Source organism: Emys orbicularis, chromosome 5 (assembly GCF_028017835.1).
Source record: "Emys orbicularis isolate rEmyOrb1 chromosome 5, rEmyOrb1.hap1, whole genome shotgun sequence".
Taxonomy (NCBI): Eukaryota; Metazoa; Chordata; order Testudines; family Emydidae; genus Emys; species Emys orbicularis.
In genome coordinates, this window is record NC_088687.1 from 25,573,631 (window position 1) to 25,585,966 (window position 12,336).

The window sequence follows — 12,336 nt, forward strand, 5'->3', positions numbered from 1 at the left end:
AGCACCAGGATTAAAAATCTACAAACCCCAGGAGCGTATATAATGTCCAAAAGCATGTCTTTAACAAAGAGCACATTTTAGTAGTTAGCAGTAATGCCACTCATTAAAGATGGGTCCTCCCCCTCCCGTTTTTTTACAGGCATCGTGTTACATTTTGCTGCACCTTCCTGAGAACGTTGAAAACAATTGCCATGCAGAGTATTAGCATTAACAATATCAATCATGGTCTTGCTGTTCATTGATTGTAATAGTAATCATGGCCATATACATCATACCCATGCCCCTTGTAGTAGCCATATTCATCCTCATATGTTCTGTAGCTGTCCCCTCGGGGATACCCGTTCTCCCTGCCGTCGTTATAATCTGTTTGGCTTTCGTAGCCATTTTCATAGCCCGTGGAGGTGGTTTCTCCATTTTCATAACCCCACAGATCCCCAGCGGTGGTGGTGTCATAAACGCCCTGATCCTCAGTAGGCGTGGTGTCATCTAGCCCCGGATCTGTCGGGGTGGTGATGACAATGGTTGTGGCTTCACTTCCATTCTCTTCCTCCTCCTCTTCAGCCTCTCCCTTGCCACCATTCCCATTCTCTGTGTCCGTACCATTGGTGCTCGTGCCATTGCCGCCATTGCCGTTCTCATCCACTTTTTCAGTTTCCTCCTCCTCTTCTTCATTTTCCTCCTCCTCGTTTTCATCGCTGTCTTCTTCGCCTTCAGAGCCTTCAGAGCCTTCGCTCTTCCCGCCTTTTCCGGGAGCTTTGCCTCCCCCCACTTTTTTAGGGCTTTCGCCCGTTTCAGCATTCTCAGGACCTTGGCTGTCTTGCTCCTGTGTCACATACAGCAAAAGAGTTCAAATTTACAAAGGGATAAATAGACAAGGGAAAGACACAGTCATTCGAAAACTTTTAACATGGGGCCAGACCCTTCAGGCGACGTGTGTCTTGCCCTAATGGACCACACATGGGTAGGAGGGAGGAAGGATTCCCTCCTGGCTTCTTGCCTGGCCCATGTAAGGGGTGGTCACAGTTGCAACTCAGTCACTTGGGGGTGGGGGTGGTGCAAGGACTGCATTCCAAAAGCTTCCCCCACTCTAGGGGGAAATGGCTGGGAAGTAAGCAGAGGTATGGCTCTCTACTCACACCCACCCACAGTGGCTTGTAAGCTGGCTGGCCCACTGGGCAGCAATATGATAGAGCTTTCAAAATGGGAAAGACAAAATTACTCCCAGTGCAATTAGGAACATGCAAAAGGCATTGTGCCCATCTGAAAGGCACATGTGGACTCCACTGACTTACACTAGCTGAGGAGCTGGTAATACATGGTTGCAGACAGAGACTCCTTTCAGGATGTTTACCTCCCAGCAGATATAGCTAGGCATATCATCCACTGGCTCCTAAGCCCACACCAAAAAGCTGAATGTGCTCCAGACTAAGAAGCATTGAATACAGACTATATTTTATAGCACTGGTATTTCCCCCTGCTTTTTGGGAACAGAAAGACATTAAGGCACCGTAAAGCCTGCCTTCAAATTGTAAGCTGTCAGCATATATGTGTTTTGTATGGTGCCTACCATAGTGAGGGCCCTTACCTGGTCTAAGCCTATAGGAGCTCTTGGAAACTACTACTAATGGTTATGACACAAATTGGGGTTTAACAATGGGAACCGTCTAATAAAGAAGGAGCTGAACTGTATTTAGTGGGCCTGTTCTCCAGCGTAAATCAGGAGTCCATTGAGTTACACCGGTGTAAAACGGGTGAGCAGAGAATCAAGCTCAATGTATTTTGGGATTCCTTGGGCCAGTCTATTGGGGCTGGGGTGGGGGGGACAGCCTTTTGTACTGGCTTCATTGTATTTATAAGCTTACTGGAGGGTTGCAAATATTACCTTCGTAGGGATTTTGGTTTCTCCTGTACCAAGGTCTTTCTTGCCTACAGCAGTGGGAGCCTCTGTAGTAGATTCTTCACCTTCATTCTCTCCATTGTTTCCTTCGTTTGACTGCTCCTGCTGAGATATTACATGACACTGGTCACAGAGGCTGTTTTAGTTTCGACAGAGATATAAAAATAATCTCATCACGTGAGCAGTAAACATTTCAATAGAGGGAATTGTTTTTCCCTTCTGCCCTTGCTCTGTCTGCCTTAAATACTGAAGGAAAGCACTCTTTCTTAGGAGCTTGCGATGCCAATCCTTGCAGGGAAAACAGAGAATCCCGAATTTGTGTCTTGGCTGTGGAGTTCAAGAACAAATAATTTTAGAGCTCTGTTTTCAAAAGCAGCCTCAAACTTGAGTGTGCACAGTCATCTGCAAATCTAAACAAACAGCTTGCATGAAAATCCCATTATCTGCAGGAGGAAATGATTGTGTGAACAAAATTACAAGCACAAATTTAGTAATGAGGTGTAGAGGATGCTTTAATAATTTCACCTTAACGGGCACATTTTTTCTAGAAGACGCCTGAGTTGGTGTGTTCAGCTACCAGGATTATTTATCTACATTAGTATTATGCACATATAATGCACAAGTGGCCATTTAGTAGTCACAGCTGCATGTGAAATTTTGTATCTCTATGCATATTGCTGGAACTAGGGGTGCTGGGGGTGCTGTCACACCCTCTGGCTTGAAGTGGTTTCCATCATATACGGGGTTTACAGTTTGGTTCAATGGCTCTCAGCACCCCCACCATAAAAATGGATCCAGCACCCCTGTCTCTGTGGTAAAATGTAAGCCCTATGGCTAAACTGTTAAATCTGCATGTATGCAGTTAGTTGCAAGTGCTAAAAAGCACATGCACTTGCAACCCAATGTACAAGCAGTTACAGCTGTAGTGCATGTAGTAATTGTAATTACATAATGACCAGTTCAAGTAAGACTCTGGGTTTGTGTGAATTTAAATATGCTACTTGAACAATGGACAATTGGGACCACTTCTGGTTTTGTGTTTCTAGAGCTGAGGTTTTTCCAACTTTTTTCACAGTGTAGACCATATCTTAATATAGCGATCCTCTAACTGACCACCAAAATCCCATTCACGATCACACAACATCCCAAAGAACTGTTAACTCTGCTCAGAAAATGGGGACTACTTTGGGTTTTGTATTTTCCCAGGAATTTTTGTTTTGAGACTTCAATGAAAACCAAAACTAGTCCCATCCTTCCTTTGTAATTACACGTCAGTGACTGAAGCTGAATGTTTTTGTTTTTGTTTCTTGTTTAACAAAGTATATCATTTCAAAGAACCAAATCAAGCTTTGAAGTAGGGATGGGTGAACTTGTTTTGCCTAACTTCAAATGCACTCAAACATAGTGGGGTTGAAAGTTTTGATTTGAACTCAGACATTAATGAGTTTGCTTTCTGCTTTGGAGCATCTCTGGAAAAGTGAGCAGATGAAAAAAACACCATTGAAGAAATAAAGTGCAAAGTGGATCAGATTGTTGGGAAGATTGAAAAAATATAGAGACACAATGACAAAGAAGCAGAGGGGGAAGAGTGAAAAATTGTAATGAACAAATAAAAATGATATAGGGGGCCCGCTTCTGCCAGACTGACTTTTGAGGTTTGTTTTCTATCTCTAACACATTACAATAAAACAGCTGTGTATCGATCTATTCTGGCTACCAAGAGGGCTGTGGAGGAAAAAAAATATTAAAGGTCTGGTGATGGATCCTATCCTTGGGGTGGAAGTGAAGTCCCTGGCTTCCGGGGGAAGTGGACTGAAGAGCTGAGTGTCTAGTTTTAGTGCTCAGTTGAATGGGAGGGACATTTGACTTCTGAGGCTACTGATAGCTAGCTTCACCTGTTCTCAAGGCTGAGATTGGGGAAGAGAGAAACCTATTTCTTAAATCATAGATAGATACATGGTGCTTGTGCTGGTTCTTTTAGTTAGGGTGACCAGACAGCAAGTATGAAAAATCAGGACGGGGGTGGGGGTTAACAGGAACCTATATAACACAAAGCCCCAAATATCAGGACTGTCCCTATAAAATTGGGACATCTGGTCACCCTACTTTTAGTAATTCCTCTTGTTCCTCTGGCAAGCCTGGCTCAATTTTTCTTTCTTATTTTTGCACACAGCCAATTATAGTGTTAGAATCTGTAAGAATTTCAGAGATTTCCCCCTATCTTCTGCAGACTGCCTTGTTTATATGACCAGTAGTACAATACTAAAGAGAGGACCAGTCTAATGTGATCACCTTCAACACACACTGCTCAGTATCTAAAGAGGAATCAAGGAAGGTGAACCTCAAATCTTGGGTTAATTTAGTGCCAGTTAAAACTTAAGTTATTTTCCACTCTGTTGAAAGAGCCACCAAATTGCATGGTGTGGTTGTCTGTGTGGATAGGAATCAGAGGTTGTCATGGGCCCAATAAAATAATTATTGTAGTTATGCTATTTATATAGCCATTGCTGAGGTTCTGCCTTTTCATTATAAATTATCTTTCTCTCCACTGCCTTTAAGGCTAAAGCATGCCACAGAATTGTCTTAGCTGGAAACCACTTTTTAAAAAACAATAGAGAATAAAGTCAATGTTTCTTCAAGCCACTTTGGTTCACTTCAGAAATGACTATCTGAAACCTCAAGTCATGTAAACAAAATTCATAAGAAGATTTAAGAATTACAAGTAAAAGCACTTTAAAGGAGAAGTTAGAGGGTTATTTTTTGTTGTTGTTGTTTTTTTAAACCGGCCAGGACCTGGTTTTATGCTTTCAGGGCTCTGGGTTTCTCCTGCCAGAGTTTTTTATATCACCAACACCTAAACAGTTTCAGCATGCAGATTCTGCCTCTGCTCCAGGTTGTCTGCATGTCATCAACACTTCCCAAAGGAAAGGCAGAAACCTGACTCTAGTCTTGGCAGGTAGATAATAGAGGAATTGTTTTTATATGACAGTATTATTCCTACAGATGAATACAGACACAATATACATGGTAATGCCCTGCCTTTTAAAATGTGGCCTCTATTTTTGTGGATATCATTTTTATCCTTGTGAATAACTGTAAACTCAAAGTTAGAGATTAAATGCTCACCTACCTGATGGCAACTGCAATGCACCCATATTAATATTGTGCCCACCGGAACAGAGACCATGTTGAAGCCCTTTCCAGATAAGACCCATCTCTAAATATAGGCTTACATTTTCAATACAGACTAATGGTTCTGGGTGTCTCAGTTTGTGGGTGTTCAACTTGAGAGACTTTCAAGGGGTGAGTGCTCAGCATGTTCTGAAAATCAGGCCCCTTTAAAGCCTCTCATGTTAGGCACCCAAAAAATCACTCCTCACTTTGGAAAATCTTAGCTGTGCTAGTCTCTAAATGTTTAAGCTATTTGCACTCCTCCACAAGGGGCATGTTTGGGGAGGTATTTTGAAATATATTTTCCTCTTTTCTCTCAAACGGATAGGGCAATTTATTCGCCATCACAGTTCCAGTTTCGTCTTCTCTGCCAACAAAGATACCAATTGGGAAATAAATTTCAAATGAGTTACTCTGTTTAGAATCCTGGTTTGCTGACTATGAGCATGAAAGGTCAAATTAATGGAAACAGAGCAAAGAAGGTACACCTTGCTCCGCATGAAAGCCCCACAGGACTGAGGAATGGACTCAGACTCAACAAGTCAGGATATCTGGTTAGCTGGGCCACAGCTACTAATACATGCTATGGAGGTGAGTGGGGGGTAAGGTCCACTGTTTGTTCTCCTGCTTGTGGGGTTTCAATCCTGTAGATTTATGCTTTGTATGGAAACACTGGTGCCCTGTCTTGCTTACGCTTCCCCCATTTCTCCTGTGCTGAGCTGCAGAGATCTCCACAGCACATAGGTTGCAGAATCTCTATGCACAAGGCTCTCAGATAATTATTGCCTCCCGTGAACCTGACATATAGATTTTTCAGCTGCCTTTGGGTATTATGCATCCATGTAGCATGCCCCAGGATTTAACCCTAAGTATTTGCAAATAAAATTGCATGATTATTTTCAGTATGTAGATTTAGGAGTGTAATATATTCCTTTCCCTGGATACCTGTATAATTAACACCAATGGTTGTTGTATAAGTGTGTGGAAAGCCAGGTAAGCACAATATATATAATGGCATCTTTGTAACCCATAACAGTCATTCAGGCCAAAAATTCGGTGTTATAAATACAGTAGTCTCTAAGCACACATTGACCCAAGAGACCATAATGGTAGCAAAGAAGCTATTACTGCCTATCGAGGTCAAAATATGCATTTCCAAAAATAGTATTACACCAAAATACATATTTACGCAAGAGATTATATCAGTTTTGAAGGAGCCAACACAATCTAGAAGGTAAATAGTAATAGGAGAGGATGCTTAACTCCTAGTACTGCAAATACACCCCATGGTTATGTGATGGAAGTACTCTCTGTAGTCAGTGTTCCCTTTTCTGGGTTGATGGGCTTGTTTTATGAGTTAACCCTGGGGCCACTCTTGTTTCTGGGTCATTTTATTCCCTTAAGGATTAGGTTGCAGAATTCTGTGGTGTGCCAACAAGGAGAACAACTTCTGTGTCGGTAAAATAAGGACTGGTGAATCACCAAACCCAAGAACAGTGCAGAAGATTGCATGAGTTATACATAATGTCCCACACAAACACATACAACCAAAAGAACTGGACATACAGCCAGATCCTCAGTTAGTGTGAATCAACAATGTTACATTACTGTCAATGGAGCTTTGCAGATTTCCATCAGCTGAGGATCTGGCCCACAGACTCTCTAAGGAAAGAAGAGTTTAGTTCCATAATTCCCAACGTCTTTGCTTTGCAATTATCCTGATCTAAATGTAGTAAACCTAGTTCTATGGTCTAATCGTTAAGCAGGACTTTCCAGTGCTAGTGCCTCAGTTTACCCATCTGTAAAAAAGCTAGTAACAATACTTACCTGTCTCACAATGTTGTTTATAAAGTGCTCTTTTAAAGAGGTTCTTAGATGAAGGGCACTATCGAAGTGCTGAACATTATTAGTATTTCATCTTCTTAGGCCTGAAGCAGGTCTGTTTCTGTAATTTTATCAAGCCCTGCCCATTTCTAAACCTTTGGAACCAGAAAGCCTGGACTGTGTCTCAAAGATTAGTCCCCCCTTTAAAAAAAAAAAGATGACTCAGGGCTTAAAAAACATAGCAGCAGTCCAGAATGGAAACCTGTGGGTAGTTAGCAATCCTGACCATTATCATTCGCAGAGTCCAGACTATAAAAACATCCCCATTTTTTGTTTGCTTTTTTTGTGCTACTTGGTTTGTTTTGACAATGGCCACGCAAGTTACGTACCCCTTCTTCTTCCTCCTCCTCCGAGCTGTCTTCTTCTTCTGAGTCACTGCTCTAAACAGAGGGAAAATTGTGAGTATTTCCTTTCCTGTGCTTGCAGAAAATTGGGGGGTGGGGCGGGGGAAAGAGTGTGTGTGTGTGTGTGTGTGTGTGTTTCTGAGGATTGCATATAAAGCACTGAAAAGATTCTACAAAATTGATCTACAAGGTTAGCCAGACAGTTAAAGGATTCTGGTGACCTTATGATGGTGAACATGAAACTTGAGATGCAGAGAGTGGTGGAGAGTCAGGTGGAGAAGGGTTTGTAATGTCAATGGAACCTTGGGAGGTGTGTGTGTATACCACAGTTATACTGATGTTTCCACCAGCTTCTCAGGGGAGCATGTTGTACCAAAAATGGCTGATGTGGACAATGCCTTTCATCCCAAAGCACCGATTATATGCATGCACCCTACTGAATGAGAGTGACCTTCAGGGGGGAGCACAGCCGCCAGCCAGCACACCACTGCTGCACAATGATTCTGTGCAGTGATAAGCCCCGAGCCTTTCAAAAGGCATCAATAGGTCCTTCAAAGTCCACACGCAGTAGACAGATTTTTAAAGTCTTGTCTGAAAATTTTGTGGGACTCAGATTCTGTACATTGAGGATGGAGGGCAGGATCAAACTGGCCTAGAGCTGATTGAATCTGTCCTCCTGGGAGACTAAACATTTCAAAAGTGGTGTGTAGCCTACTAAGCCATCCCACTCGCTGGACTGAAAAGCTTCATTGCTGCTCTGTGTGCTTCACCTCTCATTTTCATTGTAAATCTGCTTCTGTCTACAGAAAATCTTCTGCCAAATATCTTGCCTCTCCAACAACTTATCCTCTGTTATATACCATCAGACTCTCCCAGTAACCACAGAGCTTCATGGAAAAGAATAGAGGCCTTGGACAATAAGCTATAGGGGGACAGAATCTTCCCTTTCCCCTGCCACCATTCAGTGCTACGCTGTGCTTTTCCACCCTGGTTCACCCAATTACTTACACAGCACTTAACACTTTCAAAGCGCTGCTCAGCCATTACATTGATTTATGACATTTGTTACTAGGCAGGCAGAAAGGGTACCAGAATCTGGCCTTAACTAATTTAGACTCTCAGCCCTCCATATCAATTTCTGGATAGAACGGATGTGCTTTGAAATAGATGTGGTTTCACATCATTCAGTTTTTCACCCCGGGTGTAAGTAATGTTTTGACTGGATATCTTAAGAATTCTTATAAAGGCAGCAAACATTTCTACTAATATTATCTGGGAACCAAAGCATTAGCTTTCCACAAGGGGCTTTACTGTGACTATTATTTCTGGAGGTGGGGAGAGGAAAGGTGTAGGGAAATCCAGGAAGCCCACAAGCATTTTTGGCCTTGGAGCTTGTATCTTCTGTCCATTGACATTTGTGTTCAGCATAATTAGGGACGAGATAAGGATGGGTTCACAGGATTGTCCTCTGACATTGTGAGTAAGAGCTAGAGATGGGCCCACACAAAAATATATTTGTACCAGAGGGACACGCCAAACCACTGTGCTGCTGGGGCATCATTTCCAGAAGCAAGACCATTTTTAGCTTCAGAGGAAATCTACGAATGTGCCTCTGCATTGAACTGCATGCCAGTCAAAAGAGACAGATTTTGAGTCCATGAAAAATAATTTCAAACTGCTGGTGTTTTTTTTTAAAAAAGCTTATAGTAAATTCTGCTATTTTTCCTATTTTCTTCTATTTTTTTCAGTTATAAGCAAAATTACTTCTTCCAGTAGAGTCTCCTTTCTGTGTGAGGCATTATGCAATTACACATCCTGCTTTCCTGTAACCCTGAGCCATGCCAGTCTGTGCCATTTCCAGAGGCCATACTGAGGTAAATGATGTCATATTCTCGGCAGTACCGCCAGGCAGGATGCAATCCATACGGCGATACTGGCCACAGTTCTGGACAGGTCTGGGAATTAAGTGGCCTTTGTTTACTGTTTTAAAATGAGTGTAATTATTTTATCTTCTATAACAGTGAGTCTCTTTTAAATAACATGTTTTGTGTCAGTGCCCTTGTGAGTCACACCAAATGTCTTTGGAACATGAACCTCGTGGGCGAGATGTTCAAAAGATCCCAACTTATTGGGGTGCTGAGCTCGTCTTTGTAAATCTGGTCAAAAGTGTTACAATGGGGGCAGCTGGGTGCCAGGCCCGCTTCATGACTGCCCTCCAGCTCCTTTCCACTGGCTCTGACAGCATAAAAGGCAGTAAAGATACTGTGGAGAATTCCTGGGGAATTCACTGGCTCTCCTCTGTTACCCGCAGCAGCCCCCAGTTCTGGGGTCATGTTGGGGGATGTTCCCAGAGAGAAAGAGGTGTGCCTGGGGCATTCCCACATCTGACTATTGCTGAATGTCAGCCAACCCCATAGTCAACTGTGCATAAGCAGGGCCAGCCCGAGGGGTGGGGGCTCTGGATGGCAACTTCCAGGGGCACCACATTGCTCGTCTCTCTTTTTGTTCCTGTTGCTGCAGCTGCTTGGCTGGTTGACCCAGCCATTTGGGGGGGGAGGGGTTGTTTTGTTTTTTGTTTTAAACTCGGCCATTTGGGGGGTGCCAAAATATTTTTTTGCTCTGGCAGCAAAACATCAAAGGCCGGACCTGGGCATAAATTAGCGTGGCTGAAAAAATGGATATAATGAGCCCGATTCTCCTTTCACTTACCCCAGACTTACACTAGTATAAATTTGCTGACTTCAGTGGAGTTAATCCTAATTTACACCACTACAAATGGATCAGAATCAGGCCCAGTACAAGTACACCACCCAGAAGGCCAGATCATCAGCAGTTGTGCATTGCTGTAGCTCCATGGAGCTACAATATTTAAACTAGCTGAGAATCTGCCACCCACCCCCACTCCCTATAGGACCCACACTTGTGCCAGTTCCGCTTTTGGAGGTTTCTGTCTGTAAAGCATAGTTGGTATCGTTTTGTTTTGGCTAGAGAAACATTTGGAATGAAATCTTGATCCCATTGAAGTCCAGGGGATTTTTGCCATTGAGTTGCATGAGGTAAGAATTTCACCCACAGGCTTTTGTTTGTAAAAACGGAATCAGTTGTATATATAAATCAATATGAATGGTTCATTTTGCTCCATTTTAAACTATAGAGAGAAAATTTCACACACCTAAAGGAGAATTTAAGAGATTTGCAGGATCTTGAAGCAGACTAGGTTCACCCATCTGAATAAGAATAAATTAGCATCCCTAACTGTCTTTGGAACATCCCAGGCCAAATTCAGTCCTGGTGCAAATGAGTTTAACTCCACTGCTTTCAGGTGATGTAGATGGAATTATTCCTGCTTATGCCAAAACTGAGTTCAAATATATGTGAATTGTTCTAAATACACCTCTACCCCTATATAATGCTGTCCTCGGGAGCCAAAAAATCAGCCCCCCCCCCTCCCGGAGCACTGTTATATCCGAATTCGTGTTATATCGGGTCATGTTATATCGGGGTAGAGGTGTAACTTTAAATTATCTGATATTGGCAATCATTTTTGTTCAATAGGTATTTAATTGTGTTAAGTGTATGGATCATAATGCAACTGGCAATGATTAAAACTGTTAAGGAGCCAACTCCTTTTAAAAAGCTGCATTTACCTGAAATCTTCTCTGTGGTGGATAGGCATAGGCATATCTGTAAAAATAATATCGATGTCTGTTCTTGAAAACCTAGCGAAAAAGTAAAAAAACTAAATCAATTTTGGTTTCAGGTATTGGAGCTTAAGAAACAAGTAAGCGTAATTGTAATACACCAAAATAATCCAACAAGGCTAATATCATACCGCGTTTTCTTCCGAGTCATCTGATTTTGCTCTTCTATAGAAGCTTTTTGCCTGTTGGAAAAGGTTATGTTAATGAATGGTTGTCCTACTTAAAAACAGCAGCAAGGCAAAGTCACTGGCAAGTGGTATCAATGATCTAGAAGAGTTAGTCAGTTGTTGAAGTCACTTACTGAGAAAGCACAGGCTATTCCCAAAAGGCAGATAAAGATAAGTGCAGTCCTCATTGTTGTATTTTCTGGAAGTAACAAGAACGGTAATGTTAGTATATTTACTTCACATTTATGAAACATCAGCACAGCAAGGGAGCTCCTGGGCTAGTGACTTATGCAGTATTTTCATCCAGAAATACCCCAGTGACATTTAGACAGACAGACACGTGCGCGCGCGTGCACACACACAAATATATCTGTATGGAGATAGACAAACATAGGGGAATCGCTTCTCCCATCACTGAAATACAGTACTGCCATTTCTGGGGTTGACTATGTCACTTAGGGTATGTCTACACTGCAGCTGGGGGCGTGCCTCCCAGCCTAGGTAGACAGATTCCCACTAATACTGCTTGAGCTAGTGTGCCAAAAAGCGCAGCATGGAACTAGTGCACAGGCAATGGAATGGACAAGCATCTGAGCTTGAGTTGGGAGGGCATGGACTCAGGCGGTTAGCCCAAGCTGCTGTCCATGCTACAATATCCACACTGCTATTTTTAGTACGCCAGCTAGAGCAGAACTAGTACAAATCTGTCTACCCAGGCTGGGAGGCACCATTCCAGCTGCCAAGTAAATATGCCCCTAGAGCGTGGCAACTTCGTTGCAGTTAAATTATCTGATGAATGTAGCCTTCTTTCTTTGTTGATGGATCATTCATTAACAAATCCTGATTGGTGAATGTAGTTGCCCTTTGCAAGTACTCACCAAATAGTTTGTGAACAATGTTTAATCAGTTTTTTTCTTTGTGAACTAATCCTTCATTTGCATTGCATGACTGGGCTTCTAAGTCACATGCAATGTTTCTGCTCCCTCATTGGACAACTTGATTTTTAAAACAGGAGACTAGTGAGTGATGAATAGTGAGCAATTACAATGAATAATGTACATCTAGTTTGAGTTCTTGGCCAAATAATCCTTCATATAAGAATTCACAAAACCTCTGGGAATTGCACTCATTTTCACAAATAAACTGGCAGTTGTCTGTATCCTCGTGAATAA

General features: G+C 42.3%; 1 protein-coding gene across 1 annotated transcript; it reads right to left on the reverse strand.

Moving 5' to 3' along the window:
• Positions 1–235: 235 nt before the first annotated feature.
• On the reverse strand, positions 236–11,352 carry IBSP (integrin binding sialoprotein). Its single transcript, XM_065405819.1, has 6 exons — positions 11,299–11,352; positions 11,129–11,179; positions 10,944–11,015; positions 7,282–7,332; positions 1,883–2,002; positions 236–823 (listed from the first exon to the last, which is right to left on the reverse strand). The coding sequence occupies exons 1-6, from the start codon at positions 11,350–11,352 to the stop codon at positions 236–238; spliced, it is 936 nt and encodes a 311-aa protein (XP_065261891.1).
• Between the last annotated feature and the right edge of the window lie 984 nt (positions 11,353–12,336).